This window comes from Macaca mulatta, chromosome 20 (assembly GCF_049350105.2).
Source record: "Macaca mulatta isolate MMU2019108-1 chromosome 20, T2T-MMU8v2.0, whole genome shotgun sequence".
Lineage (NCBI taxonomy): Eukaryota > Metazoa > Chordata > Mammalia > Primates > Cercopithecidae > Macaca > Macaca mulatta.
In genome coordinates, this window is record NC_133425.1 from 62881248 (window position 1) to 62904380 (window position 23133).

A 23133-nucleotide genomic window follows, 5' to 3' on the forward strand; every position below is an offset into this window, starting at 1 on the left:
TACCATACAGAAATTAAAACTGAGAAAAATTTAAAATATTTCTTAATTTATTAATAGGTAACCATAACATAGACATTGTATGTTAATATAAATATTTTTATGAAAAATAACTATATTTCCCAAAATAAAAAAACAGTGAAGAAAGTATCACTGATTTATATTCTTACAAACCTCCTTCATGTTTTGTTTAAAATAAGACAGCTAGATTCTCATACCTGCTTCTGTATTTAATGTGTTATGATATATTGTTTTGCTTGAAATCTTTTGTGTGAGAAAAGTCTGGCCTCATACAGAAATATAGTTAGAAAAGGAAGGAATATTTTAATAGTCTTTCATCGAATTTTTTATATTATTCTTTGATACAATATGAAAACAGGATAAGTGATAGTTTCTTAAAGTTTAGTTGAATGTGGAATCTGAAATAACATCAATGAAATTTTTGTACTGTTACTTCAAAATCTACTGGTATATCTTACATATGGATGAATCTTTTACCCATGCATGATTTTGTAACATTACGCATTGGTCATTTGAAAATATTGACTCACCAAGTTACATAGATCTTCCAAATATTGACAAATTTGATTATATGATGTTTAAAAATCATGTTTGTTAATATCATCATCAATGTCATTTGAAAAATCTTTCAAGGGTTGAGAAGCTGTCAAGTTCATGGTGGCAGTTATAAGCTTTTCAAATTTCTAATTTCTGCTTAGAAGCTGAATTTTTGTTTTTGTTTTTTTTTCTTGAGACAGAGTCTCGCTCTGTCGCCCAGGCTGGAGTGTAGTGGTGCGATCTCGGCTCATTGCAACCCCTGTCTCTTGGATTCAAGCGATTCTCCTGCCCTAGCCTCCTGAGTAGCTGGGACCACAGGCATGTGCCACCATGCCTGGCTAAATTTTGTATTTTTGGTAGAGACGTGGTTTCACCGTGGTCAGGCTGGTCTTGAACTCCCGACCTCAAGTGATCTGCCCGCCTCAGCCTCCCAAAGTGTTGGGATTACAGACATGAGCCACCACACCTAGCCATGATTCATTCTTAAGGTGCCAATAGCCGTTGCTCTTGTACCGTAAGTGTAAATATTAATACTGTTAAAAAAAAAAAAAGGCGGCCGGGCGCGGTGGCTCAAGCCTGTAATCCCAGCACTTTGGGAGGCCGAGACGGGCGGATCACGAGGTCAGGAGATCGAGACCATCCTGGCTAACACCGTGAAACCCCGTCTCTACTAAAAAATACAAAAAAACTAGCCGGGCGAGGTGGCGGGCGCCTGTAGTCCCAGCTACTCCGGAGGCTGAGGCAGGAGAATGGCCTAAACCCGGGAGGCGGAGCTTGCAGTGAGCTGAGATCCGGCCACTGCACTCCAGCCTGGGCTACAGAGCAAGACTCCGTCTCAAAAAAAAAAAAAAAAAAAAAAGGCAATTAGTGTCTGCATATTATCATGAAAATACTTTTTTAAAAGTAGTTTTAACTTTGTGGACCCCTGTACATGTCTCAGGGACCTCCAGGGGTTTAGGGACCATACTTTGAGAGCTGCTACATTGCTATGATGTCTTTAAGCTTGTTTTGAAATATTAAGTTACAGTTTTCATTTGTGGATGTATCTTTCTGGAGTGCTTTTAATTTTAGGGATATTATTCTGCTCCTTTTTAAAAAATAATAGCCTCATATAAGATTTGACTATAATCCTTTTCTGTGGCTCTTTAAGTGCAGTTAAGTTTTCATACACTTTTAGGTGGGAAAGATGGGCCAGAATAGCTTTTTTAGTTTCAAGGTTTTGGATCTCCCTCTTCTGTTGTGTTCACAAAGTAGTGTAAAATACTACATGCTTCCTGAGATCCGTCTACTCTGCTTCCCTCCCCTATTCATATCTGGACCTTTTATTTCCTTTGCATCTATGTCCCTGCTCCATTCAATGTAGATTCTACTCCCACTAATTTCTCCCTGGTATGGGTCTTGTCCTGAAAGGGATCTTTGGTTTATGACTTTTTAAAGCTTATGGGGGCAGGATGGCTCACGCCTGTAATCCCACCACTTTGGGAAGCCAAGACAGGCGGATCACCTGAGTTCAGGAGTTCGAGACCAGCCTGGGCAACATGGTGAAACCCTGTCTCTATTAAAAGTACAAAAATTAGCCAGGCGTGGTGGTGCACACCTTAATCCCACCTACTTGGGAGGCTGAGGCAGGAGAATCACTTGAACCCAGGAGGTGGAGGTTGCAGTGAGCCAAGATCGCACCATTGCACTCCAGCCTGGGTGACAAGAGTGAGATTCCATCTCAATAAATAAATAAATAAATAAATAATAAAATAAAATAAAGTTTATAGGACCCAGACTTCTCTAGCACCTTAAGATCTCATTTCAATGCAGTCTCCTGGCACTTATCTGCAAATTGGATTCTGTAGAACTCTCTTCCAGTTTTGGTTGCTATTCTCAGTTTGGCCTACCATCCTTGCTAGTGAGTTCTTACTGACAATTTTGAGGTTCTCCTCTTTTCAGTGCTGTTAGTAGTCTAGTTGATGCCCAGGCTCAGTGGCTCATGCCTATAATCCCAGCGCTTTGGGAAGCTGAGACTGGTTAATCACCTGAGGTCAGGAGTTCAAGAGCAGCTTGGCGAAACCCCATTTCTAACTAAAATACAAAAATTAGCTGGGTGTGGTGGTGCACACCTGTATTCCCAGCTACTTGGGAGGTTGAGGCAAGAGAATCACTTGAACTCTGGAGGTGGAGGTTGCAGTGAGCTGAGATCACACCACTGCACTCCAGCTTGGGCGAAAGAGTGAGACTCCATCTCAAAAAAACAGAAAAAAGAAGTCTAGTTGACTTTTCTCTACTTCTTCTCATATATGTGTGTGTGTGTGTGTGTATGTATATATGTATATTCTACACACACACATACATTCTCTCTCTCTTTAAAAAGTTATACATGCAAAAAAGTCATATTTTCCATCACTTAATTTCTTAGAGATCTTTCCGTGTGAGCATCTATAAATCTACCTCATTCTTTTTAACGGCTGTGTTATGGTAATTAACACTTGTGTAGCACTTACCATGTGGCCAGGCACTGTTGTATGTTTTGTACATATATATTAATTTAATTCTTGTAACACCTTATGAATTAAGTACCATTGTTACCCCCATTTTGCAGATGAGGAAACTGATGCACAGAGAGGTTAAGTGACTTGAACAAGGTCACAGATGTAGTATATTGTCTTTTGTATCAATGTACTATTATTTAGGTGTCTAGTTATATTTTTCTACTGATGGACCTTTGACAGTTTTCTATTTCTTTCTTTTTGATTTTTTTTACTATCTTAAAACCTCTCTGAAATTGACATCCTTGTGCTATATTTTATATAACCTGCCAAAATTTTGTGGCTATTAAACATAGGGCTGAATCCTAGAAGTGGGGTTGCTGAATATCTTTTGCAATTTTGTTTCGAGAACTTTTGGAGACTTTTAGTACATCGTTCAGGGAAATTAGAAAAATTCAAGGGCTCTATAAAACTAACGTTCAATGTCACTATATTAGACCATATTGCTGCTTTTAAAAAGAAGATCTGATCTTATGAGGCTTGGATGTAGGGCCTTTCACAGTTGAGATATGGGAGGAAGAAAGGCCTACTTTCACTGACTCTGCTGTTTATCCAAGCAGGGATCATAATATATCTACCGATGATCTCTTTTCAGAACTGGTGGAGTCTCTTTCATTGCAGGGATCTTATGCTGGAAAAATCCATTCCATTGGTGATGCCTTCAGAAATTTTAAAAATCTCCGATCCTTAGATTTATCAAGGAATTTGATCACTAGCCTTAAGGTAAGTTCTATATTCTATGACCAGCCAGGTCTGCCCAATTTATTTTTTTGATGGGAAGAAATAAGAGATAGATCATGTCATCCTGGGGAATATCAGACCTTCCCTGTAAATGATTCCCAACTAAGTTTAATTATTTATTATAAAATTATTTCAACTTTGCAGTATATTTTAAATTGTTTGTTATAAAATATTGGGAGGGGAATTTATTTTATACTCTGGGAAAACTATATTAAGATATCACTGTCTAGGGCAAATGCATAAATTTTAATGTGTATAAAAATTATGAAGAACACTTGTAAAAGTACAGATTCTCAGTCCCTACTGTGAGAGTTGGTCTGATTTAGTAGGTCTAGGGTAGGCTCAGGACATACTCAGGGGATTCTGATGATAGTGGTACATGGAGCATACATGGAGAAACACTGGCCTGTGTTGTTGTTGTGGGTTTTTTCTATGAGGAGAAGGAAGGCGTAGTCTTGGAAAAATTTAAGTCAGGGGATGGTGGAGCAGAGGACAGTATAGGAAGGCAGGAGGGACCAAGCATGAACAGTGTGCATGTGGATTAGCAAACACGCACAAAGAACTCTACAAATGTAAGTGTGCACACAGAGATGGAAGTTTTGTTTTCTTTTGGTAGACCCTCAAATACTGCTTCTTCGACATGTTCCCATTTTGCCCAAGCTCTGTACCTGTCTTGGCAAAGCCCTTCTATGCAAGATTGAGGGTGACAAAGACTCACAGATGCTATCCAGGATTAGTTACCGATCTCCTGGGTCATCTACCAGTTTTGCACTTCCTAGGGGATATTTGTTCAACAACACATCCAGACCCAATCCCAAGGTTTAGCTAAGGGCCTAAAAGATTAAAAGCCCCAAAAAGATCAAATTTCCATCTAGGACTCTAACATCAGCAACTCCAAGTTCAACGACGTCTTTAGACTATTTTTTAGCAGCCATTTATATTTGGCCTATCAGTTTCAGAAAGGATTAGTTCTTTCACAGGTGATAGGATCCAATTTGAAAAATGACAAGATAAAATATAAAAAGAAAGTATTAGTTCAGAGTTGCTTAGGTCTCCTCTTTTGTTTGTTTATTCTTTTTCAGGTTAAATAATTAAGTGAACATTGCTTTAATTTTTTTTTATACTTCCTTTCTTTCCACTTCTGTAAATTGGGTGAAAAACTTATGAAAATTAATCAAATTAGAGCTAGGCATGGTGACTCACACCTGTAATCCCAGTGCTTTGGAAGGCTGAGGCAGGCAGATTGCTTGAGCCCAGGAGTTCAAGACTAGCCTGAGCAACATAGTGAGACCCCTATCTCTATTTTTAAAAATCGGCCAGGTGCAGTGGCTCACGCCTGTAATCCCAGCACTTTGGGAGGCCGAGGTGGGCGGATCACGAGGTCAGGAGATGGAGACCATCCTGACTAACACGGTGAAACCCTGTCTTTACTAAAAATACAAAAAAATTAGCCAGGCATGGTGGTGGGCGCCTGTAGTCCCAGCTGCTGGGGAGGCTGAGGCAGAATGGCGTGAGCCCAGGAGGTGGAGCTTGCAGTGAGCCGAGATCATGCCACTGCACTCCAGCCTGGGCAATAGAGCAAGACTCCGTCTCAAAAAAAAAAAAAAAAATCAAGTTGGCTGGGCATGGTGGCTAATGCCTGTAATTTCAGCACTTTGGGAGGCCCAGGCAGGTGGATCACGAGGTCAGGAGTTCGAGACCAGCCTGGCCAACATGGTGAAACCCCATCTCTACTAAAAATACAAAAATTAGGCCGGGCGCGGTGGCTCAAGCCTGTAATCCCAGCACTTTGGGAGACCGAGACGGGCGGATCACGAGGTCAGGAGATCGAGACCATCCTGGCTAACACGGTGAAACCCCGTCTCTACTAAAAAATACAAAAAAAAAAAAAACTAGCCGGGCGAGGTGGCGGGCGCCTGTAGTCCCAGCTACTTGGGAGGCTGAGGCAGGAGAATGGCGGGAACCCGGGAGGCGGAGCTTGCAGTGAGCTGAGATCCGGCCACAGCACTCCAGCCTGGGCAACAGAGCGAGACTCCGTCTCAAAAAAAAAAAAAAAAAAAAAAAAAAAAACAAAAATTAGCCAGGTGTGGTGGCGAGCTCCTATAGTCCCAGCTACTTGGGAGGCTGAAGTAGGAGAATTGCTTGAACCTGGGAGGCGGAGGTTGCAGTGAGCCAAGATCTTACCACTACACACCAGCCTGGGCAACAGAGTGAGACTCTGTCTCAAAAAAAAAAATCAAGTTAACACATGTAATCAAATAGAACATATATAAGACTCCTGGTGCAGTGCTTGGCATATAGGAAGTACTCAGTAATGTTAATTTTCTATATTTTTTGCATCTATGATTTTATTTTATTTATTTATTTTTTTGAGACAGAGTCTCTGTTGCCCAGGTTGGAATACAGTGGTGTGATCTCGGCTCACTGCAACCTCCGCCTTCTAGGTTCAAGAGATTCTCCTGACTCAGCCTCCTGAGTAGCTGAGATTACAGGTGCCCACCACCACACCCAGCTAATTTTTGTATTTTTAGTAAAGGCAGGGTTTCACCATGTTGGCCAGGTTGGTCTCGAACTCACGACCTCAGGTGATCTGCTCACCTCAGCCTTCCAAAGTGCTGGGATTACGGGCATGAGCCACCACGCCCAGCCGCATCTGTGATTTTATATTAATCTTTAACAGTTCTGAATCCCTTTGTTTAATTTTCCTGGGAGAAAATGTTTTGTGATTATTCGATTATTCGTAGTGTAACTTTGGGGAATACATAAATTCATGCCAACTGGTGAAAGTGAGAGGATAAGAAAGTGTTCCTTAATTCTTTTTTTTTTTTTTTTTGAGATGGAGTCTCACTCTGTTGCCCAGGCTGGAGTGCAGTGGCGCGATTTTGGCTCACTGCAAGCTCTGCCTCCCAGGTTCACGCCATTCTCCTGCCTCAGCCTCCTGAGTAGCTGGGACTACAAGTGCCCGCCACCATGCCCAGCTAAATTTTTTTTTTTTTTTTTTTTTTGGTATTTTTAGTGGAGATGGGGTTTCACTGTGTTAGCCAGGCTGGTCTCGATCTCAGCCAGGATGGTCTCGATCTCCTGACCTCGTGATCCACCCTTCTTGGCCTCCCAAAGTGCTGGGATTACAGGCGTAAGCCACCACACCCAGCTGTATTTCCTTAATTTTACACTGAGAGACTTTAAAAGATTACTTGAGCCAAGTGTGGTGGTTTATGTCTATAATCCCAGCACTTTGGGAGGCTGAGGCAGGAGGATCACTTTAGGCAAGGAGTTTGAGACTAGCCTGGGCAACAGAGCAAGACCCTGTCTCTACAAAACAAAAACAAACAAACAAACAAAAACCATAGTTGGTGGTGCATGCCTATAATCCCAGCTATTTGGGAGACTGAAGCAGGAGGATCCCTTGCCCCAGGAGTTCAAGGCTGCAGTGAGCCATGTTCGTGCCACTACACTCCAGCCTGGGTGACAGAGCAAGATTCTGTCTCAGGAAAAAAAAAAAAAAAAAAAAAGTTGAGCTGGGCCATCAGACAATGAAAGACAGTCCTAATGGTGCACTGCCCTGAGAGTGAGGCCAAGGGCACTGATAGCTATTCCTCACCACTGACCCATTAACAATATGGAAGTTAATGGAATTGGAGGAAAAAAAAAAAAAAGAAAGAAATTCATCAAAGTATAAACAGGGTTGTGTTGGGAATGTTTTGTGTCTTTGAATTTTCTAAATTTCTTGCAATGAGAAAATGATAATTTTAAATGAGAGGAGAATAAAAACATCATTTTATAAATACATGATGGAAAATAATTTCACCTTTCTGAAATAATTATCAGTGACAGAATTCCTTTTATGAAAAGCATTTTTACTTTTTTTTTTTCATTTTTACTATTAAAAGTATATGATTAACCAGGCACAGTGGCTCATGCCTGTAATCCCAACACTTTGGGAGGCCAAGGCAGGAGAATTGCTTGAGCTCAGGAGTTCAAGACCAGCCTGGGCAACATAGTGGGATGTTGTCTCTACTAAAAATAAAAAAATAGTTAGCCAGGTGTGGTGGCACATGCCTGTATTCCCAGCTACTCAGGGGCTGAAGCGAGAGGATCACTTGAGCCCAGAAAGTCAGGGCTGCAGTGAGCTGTGATCACGCCCACGCCAGCCTGGGCAATAGAGTGGTATGCTGTCTCAAAAAAAAAAAAAAAAGTACGCGATTATACATATATGTACATGTTTTGAAATTGTCCTGAAACTTAGTATTGGGCAAAAGCAGCTAACTAGCTAAATACATAAAGATGAAATAAATCTTTTCAATAGCAGGTTTCAACAGAGGAAGAAAATTGTGGCTTTTCCTCTCAAGTTTGCCAGTCTTGATTGTAGTGTTGCCAGTTAGGTAGAGGGTGGGGTTGTTAAATCCACAGAAAGAGAACTGAACAAGGAAGAACATTTCTGCAAAGGAGATCTGACTGATTGATTAAATGGGAAGCTTGTGTGGTAGCAGGAACTCTGAAGAGGAAAACAAAGACAAGAGGAAGCCTAGACTGGTCCAGGAGGGAGGACTTGGAGATAGCATTGTTTTGTTTCCCTAAATAGTCCTTTGACCATATAAGTGAGGCACTGAGATATAAGAACACAACACAACACACACACACACACACACACACACACACACTTTTTTTTTTTTTAACCATGCCCCTTTCCCCTAGAACCAGCTTTTTTGCTTACCTCCCTTCTTGTAAATTAAGGTGCTTGTGGCATCAGGAGAGGGGTTGGGACAAAAGTGAGAGAATGCTAATGTGGCTTGGCCACTGGGAAACCACTGTGAAGGATTGGATTGCATTGGGAGAATAATTGGAGAGCCAACAGCAGTGGAGAATTGACTGCAGATATTTGAATGTCAGATTTTGTAAAGAAGGAAATGTATTATATATATGAATTATTTAATGTATGGAACACCCAGTGCTCATGGACTACAGTGGTCTTATTTTCAGACAAGTTAAGTGGGAGTTCCAGCCCTGCCTTTCTCACTGGGGACTCAGATAACATGTTTAAGGATGGAAAGTAACATATATTTCCACCTTTATCTATGAGGTTCCTAGTCTTTACCAATATGCCATTTCATAATGTGATGTTTTCCTTGTAGGGAATCCAGTATTTATGTTCACTACAAGACCTGAATTTATATTATAACAACATTCCTTCATTAGTGGAAGTGTCCCGTCTACAACCATTACCCTTCCTCAAAGAACTGGATTTGAGACTTAATCCTGTTGTAAGGAAAGATACAGATTATAGGCTCTTTGCTGTATACACACTACAAACTCTGGAGAAATTAGGTAAGATCTTCCTTCTCTGTTCTTTTCCACAGAATCTAACTTTAAATCAGCTGCCCCTTAACCTTTTGGATGTTGGCCCAGAGTGTGCACTGGCAGGATATATTTGTTTATTAGTCAATATTTATGTAACTCTTTTGTGTTGGCAGGATGTATGACGAGTTCTTTTATTGTTTATTGAATGACAGTCTATGATTTTATCAGTTACTTCCAGCTTTAGTTTTCTTCAGTTGATGGTTTCACCGCCCCTTCCTCCTCAACACAAAATTTCCAGGTTGAGAATTATTTTTCCAGGTGCCCCAACTTTGCAACTGTATTAGCAATAGAAAGCTAATACAATTTATTTGGGGCTTAGTTGGCAAGAAACAAGAAATATTCCTTCAAATGAGCTGGTCTGTATTTTCTTATTATTTTACTTACTTATTTATTTATTTATTTATTTATTTATTTATTTGAGACAGGGTCTCACTCTGTTGCCCAGGCTTGAGTGCAGCGGCATGATCTTGGCTCACTGCAGCCTGGACCTCCTGGGCTCAAGCAATTCTCCCATTTCAGTCTCCTAAGTAGCTGGGACTAAAGGCATGCGCCACCATGCCCAGCTAATTTTTGTATTTTTTGTAGAGATGGGGTTTCATCATGTTGCCCAGGCTGGACTTTCTTATAATTTTATTGTTGAGTATACATTTCTTATTGATACAAAATTGGATTTCACATGGTCCTGGGAAACTCATTGTAGGGAAACTAAGTAAACTCTTTCAGACAATGGTATGACTTTCTGCCCTAACACTAGGCCTTTGAATTGTTTACTGTCCAAGCTCTGCTTTCCTGAAGGGTAGTTAAAACTGTGAGGCAGTGGTCGCTATGGCTCCCTGCAGTCTCCCTGAGTTACTGCCTGCTCCAGTGACAACATAATAGCATTATTTTATGACCTGTCTCTAACACACCAAGATGAGACTCGTCTTATTTTTTCCTCTGTGAATATGGTTTTCTGATTCACTACTAGTATGGTTATGCCAAAAAAAGAAACATGCTCAGACCATGGTTTTTGCCTCCAGATGACCGAACTGTACGTGAAGGTGAGAGAAAAGCTGCCAAGCTGCATTTTAGTCAGTTGGGCAACAGTGAAAATTTTCTTTTAGAGGTGGAAAAAAGGTAAGAAGATTCTTTACAAAATTTTTAAAGTTTGGTTCTGGACATAGGAAATAGTGAATTCCTGCTTAGCTTTCTTCATTTTCCAACAGAAATTTCCCACAAATTGTAAGAATCCTCAGATCAGGAATAAAAGTATTTATTCTGCAAAAGCTGAGATTTTATCTGGCATGATAATCTGGCCCTCAGTGGGTACATCCCTGTTTTCTTGAACTCTGGGTATAATTGTTATAAATTCTCTAAAGTTGTTGTTCACAGGTTATAGATAGGGATATTATGAGATTACTTATTCCTATAAATGCTTACCAACTCTTTCTTGGTAGAGTTATCAATCAGTTCCTGATCTTTTCCTATTGAATTAGGATTACATTACCATGGGCAAGATTGTTAGAGATAAATTTGTTAAAGGAAGGGAAGAGAAGCATTTCTCTTCAAAACAAAAAGTGAATAAACTTTGAGACTCTAAAATTTCTGAATGGTAGCTTTGTCCATTTCTTGTTACTAAAATCCTCTCAAAAGAAGGTACCATTATCTTCTACCCCCAAACCTATGCTTTTTAAAAAGTAGCTTTATTATTTTAAAAAAATAGATAGTAGTCCATTACAATTTTAATAATACAGAAAACTACACTGAAAAAAGTCAAAGTCACTTCATATCCTACAACTGAGAGTTAACTATTAGTAATGTTTGGTATACATCCTTCCAGATATCCTTTGTACTATAGACACATAGATATATCAGTATTTTTTTCTGATGACAAAGGTAATACATGCTTATTATTGAGAATTTGGAAAGTACAGAGAAAAAACACAAGGCATAAAGTAAGTAATTCATAATACTACCATTCAGAAAGAAACCTTCATTATATTCTGGTAAATATCCTTTTTTTTGTTTTTGTTTTTTTTTCTTTTTGAGACGGAGTCTTGCTCTGTCACCCAGGCTGGAGTGCAGCGGTGCGATCTTGGCTCAGTACAACTTCCATCTCCCGGGTTCAAGTGATTCTGCTGCCTCAGCCTCCTGTGTAGCTGGGATTACAGGTGCACACCACTGCCTAGCTCACCATTTTTAATTTAACAAGATATCATGAACATGTCCCCACAACATTATTCTTATATTATTCTCCAGAATAAGTCTTTTGTTTGTTTATTGCTTTTACCTTTACTACTAGAACATAAACTCCATGAGAACAAGGATCTTGTTGGTCTTGCTTATTACAGTATCCCTAGTTGCTAGAACCGTGTCTGGAATACAGACGATGCTAAGAAATAATGTATTGAATGATGAATGAATGAAGTCAATGCCCATTGGCTTGAGATCCTTTCCTTTCCCAGTGACTTTTGCCTGTCTCTGCTTTGATCCATTGTATGTTTTATAGTGCAGACTTCTGTGAACATTCTTGGTTTCCTATTTTTTCTTAGTTTCTTTTTTTCTTTTTTTCTTTTTTTTTTTTTTTTTGAGACGGAGTCTCGCTCTGACGCCCAGGCTGGAGTGCAGTGGCCGGATGTCAGGTCACTGCAAGCTCCGCCTCCCGGGTTTGCGCCATTCTCCTGCCTCAGCCTCCCGAGTAGCTGGGATTACAGGCGTCCGCCACCTCGCACAGCTAGTTTTTTGCATTTTTTAGTAGAGACAGGGTTTCACCATGTTAACCAGGATGGTCTCCATCTCCTGACCTCGTGATCCGCCCGTCTCGGCCTCCCAAAGTGCTGGGATTACAGGCTTGAGCCACTGCGCCTGGTCAGTTTCCTATTTTTTAAAATCAGATTTATTGAGGTTTCTTTGCATAGAATAGTCACTCTTCTTTAGACAGAAATTGAGTGCTTCTAAAATATTGTATATATATTTTATGGATTAATTTCTGTTTTAAATGCATTGGGTACCATTCACTACAAAAATACAGAGATTAATTAATGTGTAACTGAATAAACTTTCTAATAAACAGATAAATTAATTCCATCATTTATCTGTTTAGTTACCATATAATGATTGCAAAACTGGAGGCAAAATGTTACTCAAGTACCCTGTATTAACATTAATATCTTATAAATTCTCTAACTTTGGGTGAATTTTTTTTTTTTTTAAGCCTTTCTGAGTCCCAGTTCCCCCACCTATAAAATGGAAATAATAACCAGTAGGGGGCCTTTTATGATTACATGAAATGGTGATTATAAAGCATCTGATACTTACAGCCTAGGCTTTGTGTACTTACTGTACTACCCAAGGTACCTACCTGTCTTTCTTGTGTGCTTTTCTAACTAACAGCTACAGTTGTCTCCTCTATAATTCTTGGCAGCAGAATCTTCCTTTCTGTGTCCTAACTATGAGTGTTTTAATTAGAAAGAAACTATCCTACTCCCTCAATAATTCAGATCTAAGTATGTGTCAAGAAAACAGAGTATCTAAGTTCTAAATCTTCTGGCTTTCACACTTTATAGGCTGAACTATAGTGTCCTTCTCTCATATTTCCCAGTATAAATATTACTTTTTCTTGTAAAGTATGGCTTTAACTGAAATGTTTGTGAAATTTTTATTTTTTTGGAGACGGAGTCTCGCTGTGTCACCCAAACTAGAGTATAGTGGCACGATCTCGGCTCACTGCAACCTCTGCCTCCTGGGTTCAAGCGATTCTCCTGCCTCAGCCTTCTGAGTAGCTGGGCCTACAGGCACCTGCCATCATGCCTGGCCAGTTTTTGTATTTTTAGTAGAGACGGGGTTTCGCCGTGTTGGCCAGGCTGGTCTTGAACTCCTGACCTCAGGTGATCCACCTGACTCAGCCTCCCAAAGTGCTGGGATTACAGGGGTGAGCCACTGCGCCCAGCCGAAATATAATTAAATTAATATGTTCAAGAGCATTTAAGAAAAATCCGATCACCATAAAATGTTTTCTAAATAGCATTTACTGGTGATCTCAGAAGCCGCCTTTTTTTTTTGTTTTTTTGTTTTGTTTTGTTTTGTTTTTGTTTTGAGTTGTAAATAAATTATTCTATGTGGCAGCTCTAGGGAGAAGACAATGAAAAACTGTGTAACAGGTGAGAGCTCTGCATCAAAAGTCAGTGCTAATGTTGACAGCAGGATTGAAATGGGTAAGTTTTCTCCCTGTGATTATAAAATGATTAAATCATCAGTTATCTCAGCTGCCGTAGCCAATATTGGGTAAGATGAAGACACATAGTTGAGAAAGAACAGATTTGAAGCAAGCACAGGTTTACTGACTGTGTTTTTCTTCCATCCTCTCACTGCCAGAAGGACCTTACAGAGCAGGCCTAACCCAGAGCCCATCAAAGCACAAGCTGTACTTGGAGAGTTCAATTTCATTTACATCACTTTACATCATTAGTATACCCAGAAAATTACATCAGTGATTGATATCATTAGAGACTGGCGACTCATATGCATACATCCAGCTCACACCCTGGGCTTCCTGGGCTGCCCAACCAAGAACCTTTGCAGCTGCAGAATCTCTTGTGTTTGGGATATATTCCTGAGGAAATGTTTACTATGTTCCTGGAAATACAGTTGATAAGCCAATATGGTTAAAGTGGTTATGCCAGGCTGGGCACGGTGGCTCACGCCTGTAATCCTAGCACTTTGGGAGGCTGAGGCGGACAGATCTCCTGAGGTCGCGAGTTCAAGACCAACCTGACCAACACTGAGAAACCCCGTCTCTATTAAAAATACAAAATTAGCCGGGCATGGTGGCGCATGACTGTAATCCCAGCTACTCGAGAGACTGAGGCAGGAGAATCGCTTGAACCTGGGAGGCAGAGGTTGTGGTAAGCCGAGATCATGCCATTGTACTCCAGCCTGGGCAACAAAAGTGAAACTCCGTCTTAAAAAAAAATAAAAAGAAAAAAGAAATAAAGTGGTTATGTCACCTTAATGGTCATGCCACAGGCTGGGAGAAAGCTTTCCACCAGAGAAGTTGCATCCAGTGAATCCTTGTGGATTAGCTTTTGGTACTGTCAAATAAATCAAGCGAACTTTTACCTGAAAAAATGTTCTTTGGTCTCAGTGCCTCTTCCCTTGGAAGAATCTAGTGAATTATATACAAACTCTAAAAATCAATTCCTAAAAGCCAAGCAATAACTTTAGTAGGTTGACTCTACACTGTAGTTCAGACATTAAGGGTTTTCAGTTTATAACATGTATTTTATTTTCTTGATTTCTTATCATTTATTGACAAATCATTTTTACAGTATTTTGTGGTAAAATAAGACACAGGCCAGGCACAGTGGCTCACACCTGTAATCCCAGCACTTTGGGAGGCTGAGATGGGCAGATCACCTGAGGCCAGGAATTCAACACCTGCCTGGCCAACATGGCAAAACCCCATCTCTACTAAAAATACAAAAATTAGCCAGGTGTGGTGGCACATGCTTGCAATTCCAGCTACTTCAGTGACTGAGGCATGAGAATTGCTTGAACCCGGGAAGCGGGGTTGCAGTGAGCCCAGACTGTGCCACTACACTCTAGCCTGGGCAACAGAGTGAGACTCTGTCTCAAAAAACAAACAAAAAGACATAATGAGGTGTGATTTTAATGTTCATTTCTTGGATGTCCCAGCACATATAAATATTGGGAGTATGAATACTTTATTTCATTTTAAATAGCATTTTTAATATTTTTAAATTGATACAATTTTATTGTAATAATTTTGAAAAAGACTGAAAATCATGAAAAACAACAGTTAGGTCCTAGTTAATGCTTTGGTATACAGCCTTCCTTGGTATACTACTTTTGGTATACAGCCTAGTCTTTTTTTCTAGGTACAGGCATTTAAGTATCCATTTCTAGACAGAGAAAAACACATTGAAGCATAATTTGGCAACCTCTTTTTTGTGTGAGCTGAATTAGACTTCATTTATGCCATATTACTTCATTAACACAATTAAAAAGTCTGAAAGTGCACTTTCTCTTCTAAGAACAAACTGCTTTGCTAGAGGGCCCATTTCTAAAAGTTCTTAGAAGCTCCAGCTGTTGCCTGGATTTTTTTTTTAATATCAAATTTATTTTGCTACTTCAAAACGTTAAGGAGCTTTGTTTTCCACCGAAAATTGTGTTTGTGCTGGATTCCCTGGGGTGTGTTGCCAGTAAGCACTGTTGGTAATCCAATATGATCGAAGTGGTTATGCCACGTTAATGGCCATGCCACAGGCTAGGAGAAAACTTTCTGGAGAACATCTCTCACTAGCTCAGTTGTTCACAATGGTGTTTTTCCACCAATCATTTCAAATGGCAGTGAACCTCCACTGTCTTGGATCCTCCTCTTATTCTCCTAACCACATAATCGTTGAGTCTTTGAAAGGTTCCTCTCTCTCTTCCCATATCCCCAAAATATGCGTACCTAGGCTACATCTTTGGGCTCTCCTGTTTTTTCTCTTTGACTCTATTGATCTCATCTATTTTACAGCCTTATTTATAAATAAATAAATGTTTCATTTGTTTGTTTATTTATTTATTTATTTATTTATTGAGAAAGGGTCTCATTCTGTTGCCCAGGCTGGGGTGCAGTGGTGCAATCTCAGCTCACTGCAACCTCTGCCTCCTGGGCTCAAGCCATCCTTCCACTTCAGCCTCCTGAGTAGCTGGGACTACAGGTGTATGCTACTATGCACAGCTAAGTTTTGTATTTTTTTGTAGAGAGGGGTTTTGCCGTTTTGCTGTGTTGCCCAGGCTGGTCTTGAACTCCTGAGCTTGAGCAATTTGCCCCCCTTAGCCTCCCAAAGTGTTAGGATAATAGGCGTGAGCCACTGTGCCCAGCCTGTTTTATTTATTTATATTTATTTTATATTCTTTCCTCATGTCTTAAATATATTGGTCTAGCTTTGACAACCTGCACTGGTCTCTCTCTGCACCAGGCCCGTATTTCTGTTGACCACCTTGTAATATACGCTTGGAATCACCACTGTCTAACAGCCTATCAAGCTAAACATGTCCAAAATAACCCCCAAAACAAACAAACAAATGAGCCCCTCTCCCCCAGCCTTAAACAGCTCCTAGGGTTTCATCAGTATCACCACAACTTTACCATTACCCTGTCCCAGAATCATGTTGGGGTTTGCCACTGCTGCTCCTCTGAGCTGAATGTTCATGCCCTATAGTATGATCCACAATTGACGAGCCTTCCTTTCCATTTCTTTTTTTGTTTGGTTTTTTGGTTGGTTGGTTGTTTTGAGACAGGGTCTTACTCTGTCACCCAGACTGGAGTGCAGTGGCAGGATCTCGGCTCACTGCAACCTTTGCCTCCCAAGTTCAAGCAATTCTCATGCCTCAGCTTTTGGAATAGCTGGGATTACAGGTGCGTGCCACTGTGCCCAGCTAATTTTTGCATTTTTAGTGGAGACGGGGGTTTCACCATGTTGATCGGTCTGGTCTCGAACTCCTGGCCTCAAGTGACCTGCCTTCCTCGGCCTCCCAAAGCGCTGGGATTACAGCACATCCAGCCCCTTTCTATTTCTTGATAGTCTTTTTTTTACCAGGCATGGTTAATTATCTCAGTTAATCCTCACAACAACCTTGAAGGTGGTTCTACAGGTGAGGAAACTGAGACCCAAAAAGGTGAAATAACTTGCCCCAGTTATACAGTAAGTGGCAGAGCTAGGAGGCAAACTCTGGTCCATCTGTCATCAAAGTGCTCTTAACCATTACATGATACTGCCTCACAGTCTCTTACTCCTTCAATTCATTTTGTACTTTGCTGCCAGATTAATTCTCTTAAAACACAGCTGTGATAATTCATTATGCTTACCTGCTCAAAAACTTCTCTGGCTCCTACTCCCCTACTAAATTAAGTCTAAACTCCTTTACTTGGCATATAAGACTCCCCTAAGCTCTATGTGTAATTCGTCTCTTCAACCTAAACTGAAATCTTATCTCCTGTTTGTCAACTACAATGTCCAATACTCAATCAAACCACTCCTTCCTCCCCAAATAGTCCTTCTTTTCTCCCTCATCTGTCCCTAAACTAATGCTGTCCCTCTGCTTGTAATGCTTTACTCATATCCTACCGTTCTTTATGACCCAGACCAAAGCCCATCCATTTTAGTGAAACTTTTTTTGTTTTTGAGACAGAGTCTCATTCGGTTGCGCAGGCTGGAGTGCAGTGGTGCCATCTCGGCTTATTGCAACCTCCACCTCCCGGGTTCAAGTGATTCTTATGCCTCAGCCTCCCTGGGATTACAGGCGTGCATCACCACGCCTGGCTAATTTTTGTGTTTTTAGTAGAGATAGGGTTTCACCATGTTGGCCAGGCTTGTCTGGAACCCCTAGCCCCAAGTGATCCGCCCACCTGGGCCTCCCAAAGTGCTGGGATTACAGATGTGAGCCACTGCACCTGGCCAATAATCTGATTTTTAAAACATACTTTATTTTTTAGAACAGATTTAGATTCACAGCAAAAATGCTGGCAGTAGAGTTCCCGTATACCCTACCTGCACACACGCACAGCCTCCCCCACTATGAATATCCTGCCCCAGAGTGGTACATTTGTTACAATCGGATAAACCTGCACTGACACATCATTATAACCCAAAGTTCATAGTTTACATTAGGTTTCGTCCTTGGTGTTGTACATTCTATGGGCTTGATGAATGTATAACGACATGTATCTACCATTCTACTATTGTACCATTGTACTATTTTTGTACTATCATACAAAAATAGCTTCACTGCCCTAAAAATTCTCTGTGCTTACCTATTCATTCCTTCATCCTCTCTAATTCCTGGCAACCACTGATCTTTTTACTGTCTCCATAGTATTGCCTTTTCCAGAATGTCATATAGTTGGAATCATTCAGTATGTAGCCTTTCAGATTGGCTTCTTTCACTTAGCAATATACACTTAAATTTCCCCCATGCCTTTTCATGGCTTAACAGCTCATTTCTTCTTAGTGCTGAACAATATTTTATTGTCTGGATGTACCACAGTTTATTTATCCACTCACCCACTGAAAGACATCTTGGTTACTTCCAAGTTTTGGCAATTATGACTAGAGCTGTTATAAACAACCTTGTGCAGGTTTTTGTGTGGGCATAAGTTTTCGACTCATTTGAGTAATTGCCAAAGAACATGATTGCTGGATCATGTAACAGTATGTTGAGCTTTGTAAGAAACTGCCAAATTGTTCCAATATAATCTTTTTAAGATGCCTTTTTGTATACTGAGTTTAGTTTCTTATAGTTTCTCAAACTGGACTCCTGTTCTCAGAGTTTATTAGAACATTGAGCTTGAGAAACACTGATGTGGCTGGTGACATGCTACAGAAGCCCAGTGTGTGCTGGGGGCAGTGGAGAAAGGTTTTATGACAGATATGGAAACAAAGCCATCAGACCTTACAGGCTAGACAGCAATGGAATGGCCTGAAAAGAGGAGCAGCACATTTTGATTGGTGGGGTTGGTGTGAATTACTGTCTGGAAGTGGTAAGGAGCATGGTAGGTCATGAAGAAAGCCATGTGTCGGTGTGATTTGGGTGGAAGGTTTATGTTGGGTAGAAGGTCAAGTTCTGGAGAACAGTGAATGCCTTACTAAGAACAATTTACATTTATCCTGTAGGTACTAGTTGAAAACAACCTAACTCACTGTTTTTGCCAGTTCTATTTGCCTTTAAATAGAGTCCTACTGAAAATATACTGATCTAATATATTATTCTAAAATAACAAGGAAAAATCCACCACAGCCACCCTCAGTGGCTCATTCCTGTGTCTAGCATTGAAAACCATCCCATTTCAACATGTTGATCCATGTCATCTCTTGGTTTAGCCATGATGGAGTTTTGGCTGAATAAAAATCAGCTTGGAATAGCAGGGACTTCTCAAAATAGTCACTTGAACAAGATAGAAGTTCATTTCTCTCTCTTTTAGAAATCCAGATGTTGACAATCTAGGGCTGTCATGGGAAGAGTTCTAAGGGAGGAATAATGAATATGGGGGAGAGGCAGTTAGCAATCTCTGTCAGTGGAAATGAGAGCAATTCAGCAAAGGAGTATCTACTGGGCAAATCCTGTGTTGGGGGTAGGCAGACAAGGACATGATTAAAATAGTGTCACATCTTCACATACTCCCATTTTGGAGGGATTTATTACAGCTAATTAGGTCACAAGTCAGGCTTCACCATGAGACAAGAGTTTCACTGTGGCAGAGATATAGAGGGATGGAGGAGAGGCGGTTGCAGTTAGTACTCATTGTAGGCCTGGGAAAAGGCTGCACAAAACAACACTTTAGTTGGGCATTCAAATAGAGTTCAGTGGGCATAGTTGAGGGGAAAAGGTAGAGAGAAAAGCAGCGGCAATGTAGAGGGAAAAGCAGCAGCAGACAGGTGAAACAGATCAGGAAATTGACTCAGCTGGTGGCTGGAGATAAAGCCAAGTTGCAAAGGCCCTCTTTACTAATTATGTTCATTTTCTTCTCTTGAAAATAGGTAATAATTAAGGATCTCTTAGAGGCGAGGCATGCTTAAATGTGTGATTTTGAGAGATAACTCAAGCTAGATTTAGTTAGTGGGAGGTAATGAGGACCTGTCCTAGGAGGCCAATGGTAAAATAAATGCAGATGAGGAAGCACAGGTTGATTAAGTCCTGGAGGATACGAAAAGAAAGCCTGGATACAAAACATGAAGTATTTTTACCTGCAGTGTTTTGCTATGTAGTTCAAACTTCAGAAAAATGGAATTTATGAATATAAGACACAACTATTATTTAAAGGGGGGAAAAATACAAGGTTACTAAGATTACACACAGTCTGTTCATGATAGGAAAAAACCACCTCACCAATTACCTTTAATAATTATCATATCTGCAATAGTTATTACATATTAATATTTTAAATGTCAGGGATTGTGTTGTTTTTATTGGTGATTAGCAATTTAAAAGAAATGGTTTTGGAGACTAGTGAAAGCCAAGTTATTTCTGCTCTTATATTTTTATCTCAGTGGAATCTGGGGTACAATATGTTTATTTGAGAGTAACACTGAGAGGAAGGGGAGGAAAGAGGGTTAAGCAGAGAGAGAGCTCTAGAGTAAGAACTTCCCTTCAGAATGTCCCTTACTAGGCTGAAATGTCTGGGCCTTTGTACCCTGCCTAGCTCTGTCATGGGGAGTGAACTGTCGTTGGAAGAGAATGGCATCAGGAGATGGTTCTTGATAGCTAAGATGGACTCTGAATGAAGAGCAAACGGCTGAAGTGCCCTCCAGCAGCTGGGCAGCAAGTCCTTCCTTGAAGGGGATCTGGCCAGATCTCAGCCTCCCATTGATTGCAGGGTCTTTGTACAAACATGTGAAATGGAGCCTCATCCAGCTGGGATTACTGATAGTAGAAGTAGCTATTATTTGCCCCTGTATCTGTATGATAAACCCATTTCTCTATTATTACAAATAGAAAATAATTTTCAAACAAATTGCCCTATCGCATTGATTATATGGATGTTCAAACCTGGGCTGGACAACATGTCATAATTAAATTTGCTTTTGGAATTAAGGGCTGGATATATTTTGTGTCTGAAGAAAAAGAATAAAATAAACTGAGACAAGACAAAAAATAAAAAAATAAGACAAGAAAAAAATGATCTCAGAATACAAATTGCTTCATTTTCTTGATTGTTGTATATGACATACTTAGTCATAATAGTGGCAGAGTAAGGCATCAGTTTTGTTTTTTCAAGAGTGATCCTATATCTTGGATATGACACAAAAAACTACCAAAGGACTTCATAAAAATTAAAATCTTTTGTGTTTTAAAGGACACTATTAAAGTGGAAAGACAACCCACAGAATAGGATAAAATGTTTGCAGACTGTATATCTGAGTAGGATCTAATTAATATTCATTCTATATTTTAAAAAACTGGAGGGTAATGTCATGCCCAGGCTGCAGTACGGTGGCACAATCGTAGCTCACTGCAACCTCAAACTCCTGGGCTTAAGTGATATTCCTGCCTCCTGAGTAGTGGGGACTACAGGCATGTCACCACTATTTTTTTTTTTTTTTTTTTTTAGCACCCAACTATTTTTTGTGGAGATAAGGCCTTGCTATGTTGCCCAGGCTGGTCTTGAACTCTTGGCCTGAAACGGCCCTCCCACCTCGGCCTCTTAAAGTGCTAAGATTACAGGCATGAGCTAATGTACTCAACTCATTCTACAAGAACCCTTACAACTCAATAACAAAAGACAAAAATAACCCAATTAAAAAAAAAATGTGGGCAGAGAATTTGAATAGACATTTCTCCAAAGAAGATACGCAGCTGGCCAAAAGCACATGAAAGATGCTCAACATCACAAAGCAAAACTATAAGGAGATACCACTTCACATCCACTAGGCCGACTAGAATCAAAAGGACATCTAATAAGCAATGACTGGGAGCGTGGGAGGAAGGGGAGGAGCAGAAAAGGTAACTATTGAATACTGGGCTTAATATCCAGTGATGAAGTAATATGTATAAAAAATAAAATAGTTTTGGCAATTAAAAAAGTTGCTATAAAGAAAAGCAATGTCAAGGATGTACAGAAATTGGAGCCGTCATACATCGCTGGTAGGAAAGTAAAATTGTGCAGCTGTTTTGGAAAACAGTCTCAAAAAGTTAAACATAGAGTTACATTTGATCCAGCAGTTCCACTCCTACGTATATACCTAAGAGAAATGGAAATCTATGTTCATACAAAAACTTGTACAGGAATGAAAGCAGCATTATTCATAATAGCCATTGACTGGAGAATGAATAAACAAAGTGTGACATATCCATATTCAGGCATTAAAAAGGAATGAAGTACTAACACATGCTATAACATGTATTTTGAAAACATCAGGCTAAGTGAAAGAAGCCAGACAGAAAGGCCATATATTGTATGATTCCATTTATATAAAATTTGCAGAATAGGCCATTGCATAGAGACAGAAAGTATATTGTTGTTTGCCAGAGGATGGAAGGGAGAGAAAAATTGGGAATGACAGATATGAGGTTTCTTTGGGGGTGATGAAATATTCTAGAATTAGATAGTGGTGGTAGTTGTACAACTTTGTGAATATACTAAAAAACACTGAATTGTACACTGTAAAAGGATGAATTGTATGATATATGAATTATATCTCAATTAAAATAAAGCTTCTCACACAGTTATAGAGTGATTCTGTAGAACTTGGTAATTGAGATTTCAGATGAGTAAGAGTCAAATAACAAGTTTGTATCTTAAGTGATTGGGTGATGGTAATGCCAATAACAAGATTGGGGGAGGCACCAGCAGCAGAAGTGGGCCTGGAAATGAAGATAATGAGTTTGGCTAGAAAATACTGATTTTTGGCTGGGTGCGGTGGCTCACTCCTGTAATCCCAACAGTTTGGGAGGCCAAGGTGGGCGGATCATTTGAGGTCAGGAGTTCAAGACCAGCCTCACCAACATGGTGAAACCCCATCTCTACTAAAAATACAAAAAAATTAGCTGGGCGTGGTGGTGCATGCCTGTGGTCCCAGCTACTCAGGAGGCTGAGGTGGGAGAATTGCTTGAACCCAGGAGGTGGAGTGAGCCGAGATTGTGCCATTGCACTCCAGAGCCTGGGTAACAGAGTAAGACTCTGTCTCAAGGAAAAAAAAAAAAAGAAATAAAATATTGACTTTTTAGTTGTGTGCGGGCACTAATTGGGGGCTGTTCAGGAAATTTAGGTCTAGACATCAGAAAAGAGACCAGGGTTAAGAGATTTACATTAAGAGTCACTCAGATTTAAGTGATAGCTAAAACCCAGGAGAACTATGAGAGCACTCAGCAAGAAGTTCAGGCGGTAGGGGATTTGAACCAATACATAGGTTGAAAGAAAAGGAACCTGTGAATCTGGAAAAGAGCATATGTGCTG

At 40.1% G+C, this 23133-nt stretch overlaps 1 protein-coding gene across 2 annotated transcripts in view; it reads left to right on the forward strand.

Moving 5' to 3' along the window:
- The window catches only part of LRRC36 (leucine rich repeat containing 36), a 57995-nt gene that overhangs the window by 9813 nt on the left and 25049 nt on the right, over positions 1-23133 (forward strand). For both annotated transcript variants that reach the window (XM_001089982.5, XM_077984322.1), the window contains 4 exons: positions 3688-3815; positions 8966-9158; positions 10211-10307; positions 13296-13384. In XM_001089982.5, coding sequence (XP_001089982.1) covers positions 3688-3815; positions 8966-9158; positions 10211-10307; positions 13296-13384 — 507 coding nt within the window. The remainder of the gene's footprint in view (positions 1-3687; positions 3816-8965; positions 9159-10210; positions 10308-13295; positions 13385-23133) is intronic.